Source organism: Vanessa tameamea, chromosome 17 (genome assembly GCF_037043105.1).
Source record: "Vanessa tameamea isolate UH-Manoa-2023 chromosome 17, ilVanTame1 primary haplotype, whole genome shotgun sequence".
Classification (NCBI taxonomy): Eukaryota; Metazoa; Arthropoda; class Insecta; order Lepidoptera; family Nymphalidae; genus Vanessa; species Vanessa tameamea.
In genome coordinates, this window is record NC_087325.1 from 1,771,057 (window position 1) to 1,795,813 (window position 24,757).

Here is a 24,757-nt window from a genome sequence, read left to right on the forward strand (position 1 = left end):
TTTATAGTTTCATGGCTTCTGCTACATATGTATGGGCATGCATATGTAGCAGAATTTCTTCCGATACATTTTTCTTCATTCGCCACATATTAATCACATAAAAACTCGGTGTAACAGGGATTGAAAGCGTAAGATTCGATTAGAAGAAATTTTGATCAACCGTCGTTTCAACTCCTAAAAATAATAATATTTAGCCTATTATTTTAACACAATATTTTCTTTTCCAGTGGAAATCGCGATGGTGTGTCATGCGAAAGCTGTCTCCAGTAGCAGGTACGTTTTGTTAATCACTTTATTTATTTAATATATCTGTACATGTATGTATATATATAGTATTAAACAAAGTCGCTTCGCGCCGTCGGTACGATTAGGTCGTTTAAACTACGCAATAGATTTTAATGCGGTTTTCAATACAGACATAATCAAGAGAAAGCTTTATATGTTAAAACATGCATATTATAGTTGAGAAAAGCCGAGAAATTCAACTTACTGACCGGAGAAAAACAAGATTTTTTTTGGGTGTTTGTTCTTTAAACTAAAACTTGTACATAGGCCCTTATTGTACCCGCGATAGGCCAAGACGCATTTGTTTTACATAAAAGATTGAAACGTAAACGAATACTAAAATAATCACGTTATAGTTTTTCTCCTGACCATACATTGTTGCCATTGTGGTAGTAACCATTCTTTACATTGACAAATAAATACATTACCAAAACAAATAGTAGAGAAAGTAATCAAAGTCTCCTAACAAATTTATATAGAATTTTCATCAACAAAACGCTCTTATTGCTCAACTCATAGAGTTCAAGTTACGATAAAAAAAATATAATCTGTCACCTTAATATACGAACAGACATCAGATAACTATAGCTCTTGTGTCTTTAGAAATAAAGGCTATTGTGTAGGGTCAAATCTTTGATCTACCCTACGTGTCTAATCCACGATTAATGTTAAACGAAGGGTTCTCTAAGTTTAGGTGATAAGCAAAGACCCCCTAAATCCTTATGCCGTTATATCTATGGACGTAAGTTTTGTTTACTACACATTGGTACTGCGCAAAACGAATCGCTCTGAGGGAATAGTCCGAACTGGACTGCACGTTCGTTACCAACGGTATATTTTCAATGAAGGAAGTGTTAAGAAAATTTCAGGCCCGAAACAGAAATAAAACTTTTAAAAAAATTGTGTTAAATCGCACAAATTTAACACAGTTTCGTTCGAGTGGATATATAAATATCTATATAATTTATTTTTGTTGACTTTAAGATAGATCAAAATAATGTATTACAGTATTGCACACCTTAAAAAGGTCTTCAAAAAAATTCGCGATGGTATATGTCTATCTCTTAGGGATAACCCATAATAACCATTTTTTATCCTTTACTTTTTACGAGAAATAATGGCTTATTTTCGAAGCGATTTTAAGCAATACGGCAATGATCCTAATCCAATAAAGTACTTAAATACATTGTGCATTTCATATAGATCAATATGGCCCTTTACATCAAGTAATTTAAATGAATATTTTCGTAGATATTACAGATTTAAACGCAGAAACATAACGGTTTGTATTGTCTAATGACAAGAAGCTATGAACTTTTTATATAATGACATTCTAAAGTATATTTATTATCAGTATTACACCCGTCCGAAGCCGGGGCGGGTCGCTAGTTGCTTATAATTTCCATCCAACGTTAGATTTTAGAATAATTTAGTTTTTAAATTCAAACGTTCAAATAAACCTGTGGTTATACTGCGAGGGTTGTCTGGTGCAGATGCATTGTCATCTTCAACGGTTCAATTTCCCGCACGGATCAATATGCGAATGTCAGATTTTAATAGCTGATAAAATCGTGTAACCAATTTAAATTGGAACATTATATTGAAGTGTATCGCTACAATTTATAAAAAAAAATACCCGAGCCGCGTGTGTCAGTCGCAATGCGATTACAGAACAGTTTTTCATTTTCACCACGGTTTCCACCGGTAAACGGAGTTATTCACTAGTAATTGTTAAGGATTGTTAAAGATGTCGGAATAATCATGTAAATTGAAAGCTTATCTAACTTTCGCCTGTAAACCAATCGTCATGTATATTACGATATAAATATTTTAAATAGACCATTAAGTTAGTTATCACTACACAGACTATGGCATTCTTGCAGAAAAAAAAAATAACCAGGAAGAAAACTAAAGTGGCTTTAAAGAGCTCGGTTACTCTTTAATTACATTATAATTAAAGGAAATTGGATTGTCTCCAAAGAGTATTTAGTGATATCTTAATAGCGACCAGAAACGCGCGCATGTAAACGACCTCTGCCCATATACATTGGAATAACTTGGCTAGACCTAAACCGCCAATGCGTTGCCAACTACAAACGAAACACCGTTTATTTAACTATTTAGTTCCGTATTTAATTTGTCCGGAGACGAGATGTCAGTTTTATTAGTGAATTTCGAAGGTGATTGTGATAGTGAAAACAAAACGAGTGGTACTTGAATTTGCACACACAATTGTGGACTATAATAAGTCCGCACAGGTGGTTAGAAGGACATTCTAGAAGAATAATTTTTGACGATATAATAAAGTGAGTGTCCCCGTCAATTAAGACCTTCTATTCCAATGGGTTTTGGTGGATGCAGATGTGGCAGATTTTCATCAGACATACAATGTCTTCCTTCACTATACGTCATAATAAATAAATAATAAATATTGGACAACATCACATACATTACTCTGATCCCAATGTACGTAGCTAAACCACTTGTGTTATGGAAAATCAGAAGTAACGACGGCACCACATACACCCAGACCCAAGACAACATAGAAAACTAATGAACTTTTTCTACATCGACTCGGCCGGGAACCGAACACGGGACCTCGGAGTGACGTACCCATGAAAACCGGTGTACACACTAACTCGACCACGGAGGTCATCAATGAATTATAAACTTGCACTTGTAAATTCGGTACTACTTGCCCGGGTTTGAATCCGCAGTTTTCGTTTCCCACCTGATCATAGTATAAGGACCAAAATCAGCAGTTTCAAAATGACAGCTCACCTTTCACATACCGTTCCATATTTGAACTTGCAGAATATACAACGTCATCATTGTTGATATATTTTTATAACTGGTTCGCATTTAGTTACGTGATCTCATTCAAGATCAATGCGTGATTCTCAGTAAGACCAAGGTGAGCCTCTTGATGTTGTATCCCTAATGTCATTACTGTTGCACGCTGACATAAGCACGTTTGAATTGTTAATTTAATTTATTTTAAAGGTAATTTTATTTTGTTTAATATAATGTTATTCCTTTGGACATAGTTAAAGGCAAAAGTGAAAATTTTATCAATTATTATTTTCAATAGAAATCATGCTGACAATAACATGAATTCTCATGAGTCTTAATTTAAAGCGGACGACACGGCGTAAATCAGCTATATAGTAATATTATATATAAAACCTTCTTTGAACATACTGCATATTTTATATATAGAGATACACCAAAGGCACGTACACCAAGTATATTAATTCAAAAAAAATCCATTTCATCATCTCATTCAAAATTAATATTTACCCGATAAACCGGTTTTGTCTAGACTCTAGACGAATCTTCCCATAAATCTTCTAACTTCATCTAGACACGTGCATTAAATCGAATTAATTCCCGTCTCCCGTACAGCCAAGACGAAAAATGTATACATTTCCTTTATATACTAAAGCCAAAACAACTTAAACGATTTTGGGGAGGACGTGCATTAAGCTGTGACCACACTCTCCAATAAAAATAAGTTCCTCTCAATGATATAAAGAAAGTTTCATTAATTTTAATGCTTTTCATTAAACAAATATGGTACAAGTTAATGCTAAAAAGGCTTTTCAGAACCGGTCGGTATAAAAAGAAATTTCATACAATATGACGATTAACGACGTATCTTAATTACTGGTAAGAGTTACAGTCTTGTGAAATGTTAAAATGTATACATTTTTTAAAAGAAAATTATAAGTGAGCGGCTTTTATGGTAAAAGTATTTTATGTAAACTCACACACACGCAATGAAATTTCAATAAAAAACCATTGAATTGATATGGTTTTGAATTGAAGATTTATTGACTAAAAAAGAACACTCTGTATAGGTCCTCCTCTGTGGGCTCCTTCTTTGAAATTAAGCCTAAGACTTTATTGCACCAAGCTGCATCAATATGCATATGCATATGCATCGTGTTTTCTTCACAGTCGAGCAGAGATGTTATGCATTACAAACACAAAATAATCCCATGAAAATACATCGAGCTCCCATCGTTGGTAGAACTGACCATTTTTTAAATGGTATAATATTCTTACAGTGCTTTAGTCTACGAGCGAAGGGTGACCACTAACAAGTCCAAGTGTCCTTGTCAGCATTAATATTACTAAAATTAAATATAACCTTTAAATTGAAAATAACCCAGTCCGATATCTCACACCTTCAGCAAATAAGATTATCCTGCATAATTAAGCCCTGGGAACCCTTCCTAAATCCCTGGTACTAAAAATTGTTCTACTATTAGCAACCCCCACGATAACGAGGGCAGCTCGTAAATAAATATTTTGAAGATAAAATAATAATAAGACCTCACCTCATCCATTATTGCGTGATTCAATAAAGGTATATATAATGAATATTATAATAAATCATGCGTCCAGGAAAATTACTTTCCGTGTGAAATATTGGCAAAATGAGGAAAATATTGTCTGTATACGTAAGCTCCTTGTATCTTGTAATCTTAATTAAATCATTTAAATGTCAATCGAAGATAATAGGGTTTCATATTGGGCATATGATATGTAACTTATTATTGGACCCTATATTCCGATTATGGTTGCTTTTTATTCGACCGAAAATATCAAGTGCCGGCTCTCCGATTCCTGTGGATAAAAGGCCTCTCTTGAGGAAAAGTTTTCTAGCCCATTCCACCATGTGGCTTAGCGAATAACAAGTGGTTTTTTTTTTGTGTTGGTGTGACAAATGGGCCACCTGACGGTAAGTGGTCACCACCGCTAATGAACGTTGGTGTTGTAAGAATTGTTAACCGTTCCTTACATTACCAATTCCCTGTCAACCTTGGGAACTCAGATGTCATGTAGTAAGTATTACTGTTTGGCGGTACAATGTCTTATGAGTGGATGGTACCTACCCAGGTTGACTTGCACAGAGACTTGAGATGAATAATAATCATAAAATAAGCATATGGAAACACTATAAGCATCCAATTATGCTTTTTGATTTTAACAAACTATGTCATCTCGTATAATGCTATATATTTAAATCTAAACGAACAAAAACTTTAATAGTAGACAAATTATTTGTTACATTTTTAATTTCTTAATATAAAAAAGGCCTAAGAACTCTTTCTGCTTACATTTAGTCCATCGAAGATAAGCCGATCGAAAAAGCTTTTAATATAATGTTTTCTACAAGAGTTTTGCTTGTTCATAAGTTTATCCAAGATACAAAAGGTACTAAGTCGCAGCCTTCGTATACGTTTTCAGACGCCGTGTACATTCTTTTCTATCGCTATATTCTTGATCAAGAAGATAAAATTTCGTTGTGTTTGTATCGCTTTATCGAAATGTTTGAAGTCCCTTTATTTTTTATATTTGCAAATGTATACATTTATCCGACTTATTATTACGAGCGGACTTTAATTTCTATTGTAACATCTAAACATTGGAATTTTGGTTAGATTTCACCTTTTAGCGTTGAGAGATACCTTGAAATTATGCATTCAATCTTGCAGTCTACGGCGTTATAAAGGTTCACGTACAAGCGAATTGGCACTCGTGTCCTCAGCGTCTACTCAAAGGTCAACTTTCTCTGGTCAGCGCAAAACCACTGAACGGTGAAATGGACACGCGTTTTAGCTTCAATCTAAGTGTAAACATTGAACTATTCAAATTTTGTTTTAAACATATAGCTGAGATAGTGCGGTGGTTAGAAAACGTGAATCCGAAACGAAGGCCGTTGGTTTAAAAAGGACGAGCTCTATACTAAGTATTAAGTACTTTATTCGAGTTTATAATAATCTGATACAGCGTATTAAAGATTATAACGACTACTCGTCTAATAAGGTTCAACCTTTTCCTTAAGAGGAAAAAATAACCGACTTTTGATCGACTGAAAACGAACTCATGAAGTTAGTAATTAAAATATTGGTGATAAATCTATGCATCTATGCAATCTAAAGTCAAAGTAAATGTTCCACTGTTGAGTTAAGATCTCCGTTAACTTTAAGGAGAAAATTTGGAGCTTATTCCGTCACGCTGCTCCAGTGTGGGTTGGTGGTTGGTTGGTGTTACAAAATTTAATTAAAATAAGACAAATGCGGGTTTTCCGTCACCGCCAAATACGAGATGAATTATAAAAATATATTAAGCATTTGAAAAACAGTGGCACTTGGTTAATAAAATTTTCCGTTAGACTTTATACTTAAGTGTATCTCTAGTGAATATGCACTACGAACCCATGGTAATCACTTGTAACAAATTAGTAAAATCACTATACAAAATTACACGAAAAAAGTATATTCAGTTTTATTTCAATGCACACGCGTTAAACTCACACAACATCAATAAACACCATCGTATTAAGAGCACCGAGTAATCAAACGTAATTACTATTGATTATAATTCCCAAATAAATTACAGCTATCTCATTTTCTAATCTCATAACTAGTTTCGAATAGAATCAAACTTCCATCCACGTTACTTGCACGTTGACAAGTGTGGCCTGCTTCCGCTTACCAATAGTAATGAGTATTTAAGTATGGGTCCCAGTCGCATGCAGCTGTGAGTGTGAAGGCGTCATCTTTCTTTTACTACTTTAATAACCACGTTCCTGTCGTTAGCCACATTTATATTGTTTGTCGACGTCTTAAATAAATTTATTTTAAGTTTATAATTGAATATACTTACTATTGATTATTTTTTTTATTGCTACCAAAATTTAACAAGCGTACAACAAATCTCAGCAGCTAAGATTAAATCTGTGGAGGTTATCTTCACAAATAACCTTTACATATATTATAAAGGCTTAAGTTTGTATGTATGTTTGTTACAATTTCACGCAAAAACTACTGAATGGATTCCAATGAACAATAATCAGAACAACACATAGTCTATAATTTATAAAGGCTTTGTGTAAATAATACTTGACAACCACAAGAAAACAAGTGGGCCTATAAATTCATATTTAAAATGTATCGAATTCTTGGCATCACCAAAAGTTCGGGTGAAATTCAATTATGTTGAAGTAGTTTAAAATGGTCAGATTAGTCTCGGTTCTTAATTGAAATAAAATAGTGTATGAGGTCTAACGTGCCACTAAATATATAACACTGCATTATAAAAAATATAGCATGTATGTATACTCGCACTCACGTGACGTCTAACCCCTAAAATGCGAGCAACAATGTTTATTATAGAAATTAAGATTTTTGTTTAGAGAGCTTGGAAACCGTTACGTTCCGCGCAAAAAAACACATTTTCCATTTTATACGCGAATAAAATACATTATGAATTTTAATGTAGTATTTAATACAAAAAATATACCGTACACGAATATAATGAATCAGTTATAAGAATCATACGCCTTACTCGTGCTGTTTTTTTTTTTAATTCAGATTTTTTTCTTATCCGTAGACATTCGTCTGCTATTCTTTCAACATATTTATACATATATTATAAGATATAACGTTTTAAAAATGTTAATTTTTATTCACGAATATTTTCCATAGTTACTGGTTATGTATGTATATATACTAGTACAGTATAATATTAGTCTTGGTGAGAATTGATACTTATTTAAAACAAAACTGGTTTATTAAATCACTTACGCTAAACTAATAGAATAATAAAATTTATGGGAACTAAGATGGCATAACCCTAGTGCTTGCAGTTACACTGGCTCACTCAAACCGGAACACAACGATACTAATTATAACAGCTCGGCGGTAAAATTTATGTATAATGTATGGATGGTACTTAACCAAACGGGCTTTAACTACCACCAAGTATATTTTTACTGCAGCACCTTTTTAAATGAACTCTAACATAAACTCGCTCTACTATAAACAAAAAGAAATCTCACTGAATTCCATTACCAAATAATGCAACGAGGTTCCATCCGACTATTGTCTCAGGGCCTCCACCCACGATAGACAAACAGACTAAAAGCGTCCAGAACATTCGATAATAAGTCACGATCACCGGCACCGTGAGAAAAGAGACAAAACTGTTTGTTCTGATACAATACTTAGAACCGTTATACACGAGCATTTGACTATAAAACGGTAAAGCTCTGTGCATACTAAATCCATTTTAGTAATAATAAATACAATAATCATAAAATAAAAACTAAGCGTGATTTTGAAAAAGGTATGTCGTTTTATTTTTTGGCAGAATTGCAACTGTTGTGACACAAACCGACTGATAGATATCTATTATTAAAAAATATAAACATAAAAATCAACAAAGTTTTCAAAAAGTCATATAAAAGGACCGTAAAACATAACGTATGTATATATTGGCAAAATTGTATACGCAGAGAAAGTTTCGTTTCTAATCTTGTAATGATGTTCATCCCATCGATTTCGACCACGGCGTCTATTCTCAAAGAAGACTAACCAATTGCACAGGACATATTATAGTGCACAAGTGTGTGCACACACAACACAAGCGCACCCTCCTAATCTGTGTTTTCCGAGGCAAGGAAGTATCCATACTGCCAGCTTCTACAGTCGGGGCTATTTATGAAATATGAGAGGTTTTTCAACGATAAATACATCGGGACACTCAAAATATATACAAAAAAAACTAACAGAAGATTAGAATTATCTCTTTTATAAATCAATTCGATCTTGACATTTCGCGTTGTAAATTAAAAAAGATTATGTCATAGATTAGTTTGAATATGCAAATTTAAAAATATACAATTAACATTCTGTATGCAAAATTAATATGTTCGTAAATGTGTAACATTTATAATATACTAGCTAATTCCTGGCATGCGTTTCTGTCAATGAATATTTAAATATGTTTGTAGAATAATATGCTATACGATTCGCGCTAAAATATTACAAGCAATCAAATATACCGAGCAATTTCGATACTCGTCAAAGATGTCTGTATCAAATTTTCACGGTAATCAGTCACGATGTCGAAGTTTTTGATTTTCAAACATACCAACATCCATTCATTTCTAGATATATTAAATGCACGATAAAATCTACTTTAAATATTTATATTTTTTTATATTTCCATGTTTCTAGATCTATTATTTAATTAGATTAATGAATATTTATTAGTAAAGGCCAGAACAGACACTTCTAGTGAGGTTAGTTTTGTTAGTGCAATGTTTTATATTGCTGTTTTGGTCGAGATCTGAACTGATCGATGCTCTGCTACTTCAACAAATCATTACGGGAGTTATTATAGTACACAAGGATATGGGCTAACAAACACTTTTCCTTTTTGTCTCACTATTTATTTTTATACTTTTGTCCCATTCATTATTTAAAAGGAAAAGCTGTAAAAGTAAGTAACTACAGTTTCAAGCGATGAGGTAGATTGATAGTGTTTTTAAAAACAAGTTTATTTTTAAATCATATGTTTAGTGCTCATAGAGATTGATACTCTAATAAATACTAATTATTCCTTATGTCACCAATGCGACCCCGACTTTGGAAACTAAGATGTTATATCCCATATGCCTGCAGTTGTACTGGCTCAATGACCCTTGAAATAAAAACTATCTATACTAAAATAATATAATATTAAAGTAAACTCTGTTTGTCAGCCTGTTGCTCTTTCACGGCAAAACCAGTGAAGCGAATTTGATGAAATTTGAAAAAAAGCAAGCTTATACTCCTAGCAAAGGCATATGCTTTTTAAACCTGGACCTGACGACCAATCCCTAAACACTAGCGAAGCCGCGGACGACATCTAGCAATATATATATTTCTGACACATTGTCAATTGCAAACGAATCTACGCTCGAAATAGTCGTTCCTGAGAAGCGACAGTGACATCACAGTTAAGGAATCCGTGATCGCTTGAGGTGCGCGTGGATGTTATTTTTGTTCTATAAATCTGTCAAATACTTTGTTTGTTTTCTATGAATTTTGTATTTATTGCGTGTCGCGAAAGATCTATAGTGATTCGGTTTGCTTTTGTGGTTTTGTGACTTGATTTTTAAGTGTCATTCGTTGTCAGAGAGATCGCTTTGCATGATACTGATTATAAAATAAATTAAAAGTCGAGAACCTTTTTATAAACACGCTTTTATTTAAATGCGCTAAAAAGAAAAAACAAACTTTTACTGTTAATTTATAACGTCATTTCACATTTGACATATTCGACACAATTTATATGATAAAAAAGCTTGTCGAAGTAATTGAACACATTGCAAGTTAAATAAAAGCTTGAAATATTTGTTCATTTAATCATACATTATTATATGTGCCAAGATTTTTCTTAATTATTAATTTATAACCAAATCGAGGAAGCGCTTTTATTTCACCATTTTTTTTGAAAATCTATAATGATCATTTTCATTAATATTAAAATTCAATCTACATTACAATAATTAATCTCGAACTCCATAGTCGACATTTTAATACCAATTTTGATTACAACTGATATTACGAAATGTCAAGCTTGTATATAGCAGTATATACGACTGTTACAAAGGCTTCGGAACACAACAGTTTCTAATCCTCAGAGGGAACAAATTTGTTCTAGTCCCTGGTTTTGATGCTATCCCTCAACCACACTAGGATAGACCACTTTGAATTAGTCCGCCTCTTTGTCAATACTATCCTTCAAAGATAAATATAATAATACAAAAAACTTTGCAAATTGTAACTAAATTTGGGGCTATAGGGACTGGAGCGTAAAAAATTGTTCCTTGTTTGATGTTGGCTTAAAAGGAACGTATATTTTCACGAGACCTGATGGTACAGTGGATAGAACACGTGTACCTAATCTTAACCTACGATCGCAAGATCAAATCTGGGCAAGCACCGGGAATTTTTCGTGCTTGGCACTGTGGAATATCTCGTGAGAAAACCTACGTTAGTTGAAAACCTGCTACATGTGTATCTAATAAACTGCAATTAGCAGCAAATGAATAGAAGCGCTTACCCATAATTTACGGGTTCATTAAATTTATTTTCGAATTTCTTCTCTAAAACTAAACATCTTCATCAGTCCTCCTGCATACGTGATCAACCCTCTACCACTTCAGTCTCCTAATCTAACCTAAAACTGTTCTTATATGAATAAACTCATTTCTGATTTCATCCTTACAAGTTACCAAGCACAGTTCTCTTGATAGCAACTTGTCAGTAAATACCTCTCTTGAGATATAAACAGTGATTCTTGTCGGTAGTTTTAAAAGAGTTTTTCCCATCAGAGACCGGTGCCGGTAATGATTAAATTGACCTTTAATCAGGTGACCCATTTATTATACCTTTTATTTTATCTATAAAAATAGAGATGTTACTGTTTAATCTTATGTAATTGAATTTAATGTTCTCGATTAGAATGTTAGAGTGAGACGGGAATATATCAAATGGATGATAAAGCAATTATAAGAGGGAGATGAATTGAAGTATTTGTATTTAATTACAGTGCGGTGGCCGCTTCTAAATGATCTCTTTGTCTAGTTTATTATGTGATCGAAGAAACATTATCTTTATAGGATGTTATAATTAAGTAGGTCTTACAACAGCCGTGATGGCTTAGTAGTTGTGTGACGGATTTAGCTGAAGATACTTATCATCATGTATTCTACTCGTAATCAGCAACAATATTGTTTTGAACGGGTTTGAAGGGCGAGAATAGTTCCCAAGGTTGTGGGCATTGGTGATATGAGTAATGAATAGTATATCTTACAGTAAAAATCTGTGCAGTGGAGACCACTTACCAAGGTAGTCCATTTACCAATCCGCCAACCTACCTGCCAATGACATAAATGCACACATAACACAAATGTAGTATATTTATTTTATATTTCGAACAGAGAACGTGGGAAAAAATAAAGAACAATTGAACACTGAAAGAGAAGCAATAAAATGGCACGTGGTTGCCAATTTGGCAATTGTTAAAATAAATGAAGTTATTGTTGTTTGATCGTGTGCAAAACTAAATATGTGTGACTGTATGATTATTTCTACTTTCCAAAAACCACAACATTTTTAAATACAGTCTCCTTTTTCACCGACTTCAATGTTAAATTTATTAATGTTCGATAACTGCATCGATAACCAACCTCAACTCTTAAACCAAACCCAGATTATTTATTTAGAACTGTATATAATTATATACTTTAGCAAAATAGTTTGAATCCGTCATTTAAATCGAGCATCACTTTTTTCGTGATTAATACTTGCAGGCAATAAATAAAAGAATGCGAGTTAATTCACATCAACAATTATACATTCACAATTACATCGACCATAATAAGAACTGAGGATTAAACTCAACACCCAACGACAAGGACCTCCTATCTTTGCTCAGCTGCAGTACATTTATACATTCCTATTTTTATATCCAAAGGCTTATTTCACGTTATATGCTTCTTATCCAAAACCACTCGCGACTATCAGTAACTATTTATTACTTAGATATATTCAAAGAAACGAAACAAAAACTCCAAGGGAAAGTAAAAAACGGCTTCAAACGCCTCGTTTATTTCCTTTCATCGTGATTAATTAGGCTTTAAACTGGTGATTCTATTCAGAATGCTTAGAAAGTAATTCATAGAAATTGCCTTCATATGTATTACAATCACACGTATTTAAGAATATGATGCACTAATTCCTTTGTACTAAATGTGTATTTGAAAGGCTAATGTTACCGTTATAAGACAATTAAAATTTGCGAATAAACTAACAAAACTACACATAACATTATAAGCTAAAGTATAAAAAACAAATCGTTAAAATATTGAACGAAACTCTTTTTTCATTTGATATGTAATTTCAATTGAAACGATATGAAATGACCTCATTTAAATTGCATCGTAATATCACAATGAATTCTGCAAACCAAATCTAATCAAATCTAAGAGATACATGTCTGCAAATCTAGTCGCGTAAAGTGCTCTTTCGTTGTTTAAAATGTACAGTAAACTTCTTATCCAAATTACCTTCCAAATACAACATTGAAGACAGTAAAGTATACCGGATGCTTATCAAATAAAAGCCTAACATACTCTTTAAACAATAAACTTTATATGTGGGTAAGCGCACAATTAATTGCTTCAAATGTAATAAATTTCAAACAATTATGTACCTTAGTGCATTTAAAATGAAGGCCCAAGTTATATAAAACGTTTTTACTGACTAACATTGCTCACGGAAACACGAAATGATAACAAGTTAGCGAGTTAGGGACGTGATGCCAGCCGAGGTCGATATTTGATCGATGGCTTTATTTTCGCAATCTCCGACAATGCGGGTGATGGATTTCTCGCTGTGCACGTGATTTAAAAACTAGATAAAAATATAAATCTTCATATTTCTTTTGATATTTGTGAAACCAAGTTTTTAAATTTAGAACACATTAACCAAATGAGAACTTTAAAAATAGTTTTTCATAGTTTCCTAAAGATTAGTTGTAATAACCTCGCTCTTTCATCAGTATTATCAATTATCAGAAAAAAATATAACAATTACAATGATTAAGTAGATTTTTTAGACCTAAACTAAGAGAGTTTAGAATGAAAATACAAAAAACTAATTATGACGGATAAGACATTATATCAAAATATTATTTATACGTATTGCCTTATTTATCTTGCTATGAGAGTTTATTTTTATAACAATAACTGTTGATTTTTAATAATATTTTTTTAATAGATACTTAATAAAAAAATAAAATAAAATACATCGATAAGGGCAGAGGGTCATCACTATTCCAGCAACGCGTTTATCGCCGACAGGTGGAAGTGTGAGGGTTTTTGCGGTGTTTACATACAGACAGATTATTGCTTTTGCCTTTTGTAGAATCTTGTTAGTTTTAACATGAATAACAAAAACCTAACCAAGGTTTTGAACGAGGAAGTTTATTTTTTAGTGTTTTTTTTTTTTCCTTTTAACCATACCGATGAGTGTTTAATGAGGTTAGATAAGCCTCATCATTTGTTAATATTGCATGACTGCTTAACCATTTATGATTGTGTGGTGACGAGATTTTAATGTAATAGTATTTTATTTAAGAATTTAAAGTTTTATATGCACAGTAAACCCATGTAATAGCTTTCAGAAAAATCCATTCAGATATTTAATGCGTGTTTGCCAAGACAGTTGTCTACATTTATAAATTATTTTGGCTTTTATAACGACCAACATATTATTCTTAGGACGAAAAGTTCTCTTAATGCCTGATGCCCTGTACGTTATAGATTACTAGCTGAACCTGCGGCTTACCTGCGCGAAATTTATAAAACACAAACTTCCAACCCCTGTTTTACCCCCTTAGGAGTTTTGTATGCATATTGGTATTCTGTTCTTGTTAAAAAGAAGAATAGACCAGAGTATTGACAGGGAGGAAAGACCAGAATATTGACAGCGCTCATAGACAATAGCGCTGTAAGAAATATTAACCATTCCTAACATCGCCAATGCGCCACGAACTTTGGGAACCAAGATGTCCCGTGACCCAGTGCAACTACATACTATAGTTGCACTGAGTACTGTTGTTTGGCGGTAGAATATCTGATGGTGGTGGTCCAGACGGACTTACACAAAGCCCTACCATCAAATTATTTTTGTCAAAATATAATACGAGTTTAATTTCAAATGTCACGACTTACGAGATAATCGAATTTAAAATTCAATATGCAATCTACACAAATATAACTATGTTTGGATTTCATAAAAACGGCTGCACTCTATTGTACAGTTAGAAATTGACATAACTTATTTCACTAAATTTCACGATTCAATAAATAAATAAAAAAGTAAAACCCCACAAAAAAAGAACCGACAGTAACCGCTTTCTATTGCTGTTGCAGGGCTTAGGGCAGATACACGACGTCAAATAGTACTTTTTCGTTTATGGGTTACAGGGTTGCCAGGTGTAGGTCTAGGTGCTATGGACATTTTGCCTTAAACGGTCACGTCTCCGGACTTCGGAAATATTTACTTGTCAGATATGTGACTTTTAAGCCTCGGTTCACATAATTCCGGTTTTTTGAAAAGTCTGTACATCTGACTTTAAGAAACATATGCCTGACTTATATGGCAAAATGTCCGGTATTATTTGAAACTCTGCTCATCTTTTGTATTTTAAGGCATATCCTTAGCTGGATAGAAACGCGTATTTTAACCGCAGCTCGGGTCTTAAATAGGAACCTGTTTTACGTCGAATGAAATTCTGCCACATTTGTATCTATTATCCCTCACCAGTGCATCTCGTAGAATAGGCTAATACATAACTGTCTTTAAGAGGATAATCAAATTTTTGCTATTAAGACATTTACAAGCTGTTACTTTAGAAATAATCTCCATGATAATATTAATTTATTTTTTGTACGATAGTGTACACTTGGCTTTATTTCCTATCGTAATCTGTTCTTAAATCTCCAAATAAAAATGACCTTTATGACAATGTACTAAGGTATATTGAATTCCAGTCCCATAAATCGGGTTCGTATTACCAGAGGAAGCAATGTTTTAATTTTGTTTCTCAGTGTTCAACGCCTCTATTACGAGTCTTATTACAAATTGTACGAAATAAGAAATTTAATATTATTAGAGTTTACTTTGAATTACGACACCTTTTCAATATTAAAACGACGTTTTAATGCAAAAAAATATATATTTATAAAAGGTAGCTTACAAAGTTTACAAATAAAAACATTTATATTAAATTTAATAATCGTAGATAAATTATAATAATATATTTTTTTGAAATCAAGTCCTTAAAAGATTATTTAATGACTTTAAAATGAACTCTTTGTTCCATTTCACATAAATATAATAAAATGTATTTAAAAATATGATTTAATAAACAGGCTACTACTATTAAAATAGTATATATATCAATTTAATTTAAAATCTTTATAAGCTATAAGGTTCACAATAGGAATTCTATTGAAATAAACCACAAGTTATTCCGTAGAGTAAAATATCAAGATAATCTTCAATACAAGTTAAATTTTCAAGTTCCGATAACATATTGCAAAAAATGGCACAGGCAGGTGATCTGTCAATCAAAAAACCGCTAGCCGATAACAATGCAGCTGTCATCTGACATCTGTCCGAGGCAGATTGTAATCAGTGTTCTTGTATTGATGGAAAACGAACAAAAATTTATCTTACGTTGTTGATTTTATTTTACAAATGATATTAAAGAGAATTAATGTCAAGCCTTTGTATACAAATTATATATCTATGCTATTGACCGTTGAAGAGATTGTTCTTCTAAAGCCAACCTTAATTATAGACTCAGTACATGGTTACCCTTGAAATGTAATCATGTAAAATTTCGACTTCTTAAAATAAGATGTGGTTCCAATTCAGTTTGCATTTGACCTAAAAAGATAAATATTCCATTTTGATGATGATTTATGAAATAAATCACAAATATCTTGATTGATAATCTAAAACATATTTTGTATGGTGTATTAAACACTGCAAAACTAGCACCGAAGAAAGTTCAAAATTTCAGCCCAATCAACAAGTCATCGAATTAACATTTAACGTACAAATGAACTGAGTAAAGAATTTTAGTAGTTCTTCTAACTAAAACAAAATATATAGTGACGTAAATTCTAATTTCGCTTTCAGGTTTAGAACAACCCGCTCGTAAATGGGCTTCTGAGTCCAATTTACATTGTATGGTACATTAATTTCCCTTAGCATTAGCTGCAGCTGGTCGCTATAGCACTTGTTGCTTTGAATAGATTGACGAACTTGCAACCCACTCTGCTGACTTGAAACTTGGGAGTGAGCGCTATATGTTATGTGGTCCTGCTGTCTCATGTAGTCACTAAGACGGTTATAGACTGTGAGGTCTCAGGTTGGAGTTCCACAACGGGCCAATAAAGCCTTGTAATCTAAACCGAATTGCCGCAGCATCAGATCGTGAGTTCACTTAAGTTTGCGCCGGCAAGTTGGGTAGTCCCCCCTAAGAATGGCTGTCTTGGTCGAGATTTGCATGGAACTTCTTCGTTTATATTTTTGCCAACAATTCACTCACTCTTTATATCAGAACAAAGCAACGCAAAGAATTGTTGCTTTCAATTCTAAGGCTCTAACCAAACACTAAGATATGAATATACTTCAACAAGAATTGCTTGAAATGGAACATATTTTAAGAACCAAGATGTAATGGGGCAACTTTATGCCCTGATTCACCTTCAAGCATGCTTTTAAGGTGTATTAAAAGATGGAGATACCCGAAGAATAACACTAAAAGTTTTTTTACATACTTGACCTAGTGTTTGTCGCCTCGGCTGTCTTCCATTAAGTCTGTGCTACATGACACCAAAAATATAAGAAGGAAATTTATAATACAAGAATCTTGGTCGGGTTTGATCATGAACTTCAACTTTATCTTCATATATCTATCTCACAAATTAAAAGACTTCGTTGAGGTTGAAACAAACAACAAAGCAACTCATTAACAAGATGAACTTAACTCTACTGAACACTAGGAAGGAATCTGTAATTGCATAAAATGACATTTACATGCAGGATACATTCGTTTGTTCGAACTTTGTTTTCGCAGAGTTTTAATCCAGTTCTTTGTCCAGTTTGACCGATTTTCGTTATCTTTTAATCCCTTTGTATTGACCGTACAGATGTTAGCTGCCGTTAGTGATGCAATTAGCAAACTGAGCTTTTGTTTTGTTTTTTAGAATGTTTTATATGAAGTCATATCTTGCTGATGTACATAAATATAGTCGAAAAGTATCAAATTTATAATTAATAAATTATAACAAAATGTAGAGTTATTTACCCGATGGATCAAATCCTAGTCACAGTGAAGATATTCGGTAAGAAAAAACTCGAAACTCACCGCAGAACATATGCATGAATTGACAAAATATGATATAATAATCAATCAATAATGGCGCACACCGTAAGTCGGATGTCAACTTTTCACGAGTGAGATACGAAGTGAATTCTTTTTGGAATGCGAAAGTGTAATAGTTAGCCAGTTGATTATTTTACATAAGACGTAATTATAGTCACTACTGTGACAAACAAATTTTGACGAATAATTATTTGGCATTATGGCACATTAGTCTACGTTTATTTTCACATGGGATAAATAAATTGAATATGATTAAGAGTAACTATTTCTTGGCGATTTATCTCGATACAATCTGCATTGTCGGAATTCTGGTCAAACATTAAATCTTATAAAACAACGATTTATAATTGAAAAGCCTTATTTAATTATATTTTAAATTTGAACAACAATCTGCTTAATTTTTATTTCATAAAAAGAACAAAAATAAATTGACCATTCTTATTAAATTATTATTATTAAAAAAAAAAACGAAAGTTCAACGATTATTGGGATTGGAGATTGTCGGCAATGTATATGGCACGCATTCCTTGGGCGCAGCTATACCTGTATTTTAATTAAACTACCCAATACCTGCTCCTTATCAGCGTACACGTACAAGGCATTTTAATTATAAAGATAAAAACGTCACAATCACCACCTGTCCGTGAATAATTACGAAATTTTGTAAATTATTTACATTTTACAGTTTTCCTTTATTTTAATCAGTCATTGTGACATTTACTGGAACAACTAATTTGTCACTTGGAGATCTGCATTTATTTGTCATTTTTTAAACATTTGCAAAAAGGTAGTGAAAACTATGATTTTTGTACGTAACTAAGACTACACCTTTGACTGACCAGTACATATATATATGTACAATTATTAGTAAGCGACTTGGTAGTCGCTTACTATGTTAGTTATATATGTTCATTAATTAAAAACTGGCTATCACTGACTGATGTGAAATATCTATATTGAATTACTACAAGTATTTCACACATTTGAATTACAACAATATTATGTATATTCACAGTAGCATTGATCACTTTGATAGAATCAGTGATAATCATTGTATGTGCACGAGAAGTAAGGATAAGCTTAGAACGCCAAGTTTCCGACTCCGCAAAGTCAATAAATCATTCTTGGGGCAAGGTATCCGCTTCTATAATAAAATTCCGCAGACATTTTTAACTTTGCCGTTTCATAGATTCAAGTCATTTGTAAAAAATACATTGGTAAAGAAGGCATATTGTTCGATACAAGAGTATATTGATGATAAAAAAGCGTGGAGTTAATGCTTGTTGACTTCCAGACAGGAGACATAACATACAAATATAATTGTATTTAATTAACATGACTGTATTTTTAGACGTTGAAAAAGAGTAACTACTGAATTTCTTGCCGGTGGAATCTACATTCCGAACCGGTGGTAGCTTTACTTTAAATTGTTAAATGACGATTCAAAAGTGCTTGCAAAAGCCTACTTGAATAAAGTATATTTTGATTTGATTTGATTTATTTAATACGGGATATTTACCATTATTTTTATTTGGTGGAGCTCGATATAAAATCTTATCTATATTGAAAATAAACAAAACCATATTTCCTTTTATTATATAACATCAAAGTACATCGTAAAGGTACAAGACAAGCTGACGATGGAGAAAAAACAGAGTGTTACGCTGTCTACTGTCACGTCATACGAATCTTACCCCCAAGGCGCGCCAAATGCCTTTCACATCAAAAACGTCTAAACTAAACTTAAGCTTAATAAACAAGCAGCACCTTCTTTAACAAAAACTGGTTACATTCACAGTTGTACACATTGCAATTGCTCGTTAAGGAATATCTCATTATATTAACTGATGCGTATAGTGTTTAAATTACGCATGCGCCGATGTGAGCAGTGAATCGCGCACCTGTTGCAGGAACTCGTATGTGCAGGTTGTATTGTTCAGAAATGAGTTTTAAGATTCGTTTTTTACATTGAATTAAATTTACGTTGATAAAAATACTTATACGTACTTCGATTGATTTTAAATGGGTAAGTTTTTAATGTAATTTGCTATAAGAAAACATACCATTCAACAATTACGATTAGTTGTCACTTCGAATCTAGCGAAAGGTAATAAACCTTTCGCCCAGAGAATCGGAGTTTCGATTCAATGGGGAAATAGTTCTATCATTCCTGCCAATATTCAAATTTTAATATCGAAGTAAGTAATTATGAACTTCATACTATTTGTTGAAACGTTTTGATTTTCTTTAATGATATTGTTTGGTGGACGGTCCAATAAGTAATGGTGGTAAGTGGTCACCATCGCCCGTAAACATAGGCATTAAACCAAATATTAACCATTCCTTACGTCACCATAACGCCACCATCTTGGGAGCTAAGATATTATATCCCTTAAGCTTGTAGTTACGCTGGCTCACTCACCCTTCAAACTGTAGTACAACAATATTAAATAATTCTGTTTGGTGGTAGAATATCTGATGAGTGGGTGGTACCTACCCAGACGTGTTTGCACCCTCCCACCAAGTAAATTATATTAATATATAATAGTACTCAAAGTAAAACACTCATTGTATTGCCCGTTCCGAGCAATAAAATAACAAAAATATCATTGAATTAGTGTCCGATAAAATTTTACCTTTCTCGGCGCGTGCGCAACCTTGTGAGCCTTATTATCATACTAAGCACGATTTATCAAGGTAAAAAAACTTATGTAAACTTTTAAACATGTAAATAGGTAGGCAAATCGGCTTTGAAGATAAGTCTCATTAATTAAATCATCAACTTAATGTTTATAATGTAATAAAAACTCTATCACACATACGCATTAAATTTGAATCTTTTATTATGTAGAGATCTTATAGAGGGAGAGAGAGATATATGCTATCGTGTGCGTTGGAATGATATAAACTACTAAAACACGCTATATAGCGGCTGTAAAGTTACGTTATGTTTTGTCCTCTTCTTTCGCAATACTGATGACACGATAAGACATATTGGTGTGTAATTAAATAATATTATTTATTCGCTATATTACGATAATAATGTTATACAACTTAGATACAAAATAAAAATTAAATCATAAAAAAATCACAATCTCCGCAGAACACTTTTAAGGGCAAATAGAGCGTTATTATAATAGAGGTAAAACTAATTTAATTTAACTTATATAACTAAATATAATATACTACCTAAACCGGAGAGTTTTAATTTTTAAAACTGTACATATACATAGCTCAAAAACCATTTTACGTCCTCGAGGAATGAATAAAAAAAAAATTGTCAAATTCTTTTCCGGAACTCAAACTATCTCAACACCGAATTTCATCGAAATAAATTCATCGGTTTAAGCGCGAACAAGTAACAGACAGAGTTACTTTTCCATTTATAATACATTTATATAGAGGTATGTATGTAAAAACGTCAAGGATACGTCACAGCTCGAAGCTTGGAAGTTGCGCATACTCTGCCTTGCCTTTTCTTGGTAGGCAATGAATAGCTGTTGGTTATGAAGAGTCGAATTACAATAGTAAGAAAATACATTGTCCTGTATTTGCGCACATATCTGCACAGTAATATCCCTTGCGGAAATGGTCAGTAGCTCGGCCAAACTGATCATGACTTCATCAAATACATGAAATATTGACTGAGTTAGGAACTAAAATCTTCAAATCCGGAACATTGTTATTCCTACACCCTTATCTCATTCTATCTGTTGTAAATGTATCCTTACACGATAATTAGGTGTTACAAAAACTATAAACAATTGAGTTTTTAAATAACTTCCACGACGCCTTGGTCCTGCACACACGTGGTAACACACACTCAAAACTATTTCAAACCTTAAATCTTCTTACATAAAGCATAAAATCGAATACTTCTATTCCCAACGACTTTTTTCTTAGAACTACCCCGAAATGTACTAATATCAACCTTAACTTTCTAATAATAAAGTTTATTCTTAATATTATGACTGTGATCAGATATCGTAGTCTAAACACTTTTTTCTAAGCATTAGAATTTAAGTGAAGTCGTTGACGCTTCATCAAACGAAAACATCTGAACGTAACTGTTTACGTTACGTTTACCGCCACTTTGTAAACTGACTATTTTTAGTTAAGTATCGTAAAGTGACCAGAGTCACTGTTGCTAGAAACGGCTGTGATTAGCGTCTAACGAAAATAGTTTAACTTTGTATCCCCCAGGCCTTTCTAATGCAACGCTTCGAAACATTGCTATGCTATTTATGGCTAAGTAAAATCAACTTATTGTTAACTAGTTAAAACATGTAAAATTTGTAGTGACCATCGCCCATAGACATTGGTATGTGGGAAATATTAACCGAGGCAGTTAATACGTCGGCAATATTCCACGTCGGGAACTAAGATGTTATGTTCCTCATGCCTGTTACACTGGTATACTTCGGACGGTAGAACATGCGATGAGTAGTACCAGGCGGGCTTGCACAAATAATAACTACATTTAACACCTATATTTATTTACACCTATATATATTTTTTTACGATTTTAGTAATATTTCATAGATTCTGACTGTATCAGCTAAAACCACAGACACAAAACATCAAGATACAGGACATATTTGATCCCATAGTTAAATGAATAGACACGTCGGAAGCAGTTCATATTTCCCACATCGCCAGGATTTATATTTGAAGAATATCACAGAAAACAAGCCAAAATTTATTCGTCGGTCTTCCTAAAATAAATTAAAAAACTTATAGTGATGATGTCATGAATCTTGACACAAATGTATGCAAAATTCTGTCCGTGTTTGAAATAATACGTCAAGGTGTATAAATTAATAACATCTTCAAATTAATGCACTAATTTTAATATTATTTCCTTATTTCTGGTTGCGTTCTGACGCGACAAGTTACTTGCGTGTTCGCAAATAGCCGCTTTGACTTCCTACGACAACAAATATTGTTTAATATAGTTGTTAACACTGAGTTAACGATGAATAATAATACCACGTAAAATAATAAATTTGATACAATTATTAGTAAAAAGTCAAGTTTTTCTAATGCAAAGCAAAATACATATATTTTTTATTTGTGGCACATAAATCTGCTTATATTTTCAACGGTTTAAATGTCCATTTACTTATAATATATTACTTTTATGCATTTAGGTGGAAATAAAAGTGTATTTTATTGTTTTATTTAATTACATCAATCATATTTTTTTATGGTTCTTTGCCAGTAAGTGTAGTGTAGTGTGTGTACACCGGTTTTCATTGGTACGCTCCGAGGTCCCAGGTTCGATTCCCGGCCGAGTCGATGTAGAAAAAGTTCATTAGTTTTCTGTTGTCTTGGGTCTGAGTGTTTGTAGTACCGTCGTTACTTCTGATTTTCCATAACACAAGTGCTTTAGGTACTCACATTGGGTTCAGAGTAATGTATGTGATGTTGTCCAATATTTATTTATAAAAAAATATATGAAAGATCTTGAGCTAAAACATATATACATTATTTACTTGAATATAATAGCTAACGATCATAAACATGTTAAAAAATTCCTTCCTAAACCTTTGCCTGTCCCTTTCATCTAACTATAGTATAAATCGCATTCCCTTTGATATATGAAACCGACCACTAAGCCCGAGTAGTTTCGCCATTGCCATAACTGTGGGCATTACATCAAACGATATTGTATAAAAGGATACCGTATTCCGGCAGCTGTTCTCAATGGTTGTACCTGACAACGAAATTAAAGGGCATAATGCGTTTAACCTGATTCATAATTCACCTCTATGATGCTAATACTAGTATTAAAACAAAAGAAAAATATATAAAAGGTAATTAAGTTATTTTTACTTCATAGAATCTTAAAGATTTCGTGTACGTAATATGTGTTTATAAGTCATTTCGTAAGTGTGTCGAATGAAAATCTGTCACATGTTTAACCAATATTAGAGGAGCATGATGAAAGTTCAAAATCTCTTTGAGAAAAGGCCTTAGCCCAGCAGTGGGGCATTTGCCGTCTGATTGACTTTAGACAATTTTGTATGTATAGTGTTTGTTTTTTTCACTATCGTCTACCCATGATATTGCTGATATGATGATGTTGTCGTCCTGACCGACTTCGTTCACGGCGGCTAATCTTAAGGAAGACCAACTACGCAGAATTATAGTGCACAAGTGTGTGCGCAAACGCAGGTTCAAACTATACTCTCACTCTCCGAATCCACGTAATTCGATGGGACGGCAAAGCAGACACGACCGCAAAGGCCTTTCCGAGGCTTTCCGAGGCACGGGATTGTACCTAACTCCAACTTCGAGACTAGTTGTTGCTGAGAATTTTTCGCCATGAAAACCCAATATTTTTAGCGATCCGATCAGGGGTTTAAATCCTGAACCTCGCTATATATAAGTGGCTTTATATAAATATACACGCCATACGAATGACTTTGCATTGATTTTTTAGTCACATCTACCAACACATAGATGCCCATCCCGTTACTAGGTAAAGCATTGTCTCGTTCAGAAACCCTTAAGTACTCTAAAGATGTCTCGAGCGGCTTAGTGTTTGTTATCTACCTGCTTGATCATTTAAGTAGCTGTACTTTTATCAACAAGTACTGCAACCATTATTATATTGTTGATGTACATACTATTGTCAGGGTAGTTTTGTCACTTCACT

General features: G+C 33.0%; 1 protein-coding gene across 2 annotated transcripts in view; it reads left to right on the forward strand.

Annotated features, from left to right (window-relative positions):
* Positions 1-24,757, forward strand: part of LOC113394793 (uncharacterized) — a 337,088-nt gene that overhangs the window by 54,210 nt on the left and 258,121 nt on the right. For both annotated transcript variants that reach the window (XR_010309412.1, XM_026632215.2), the window contains exon 3: positions 228-273. Coding sequence is in view for 1 of the 2 variants with exons in the window: in XM_026632215.2 (XP_026488000.1) it covers positions 228-273 (46 nt within the window). In the remaining variant the exon portion in view is untranslated. The remainder of the gene's footprint in view (positions 1-227; positions 274-24,757) is intronic.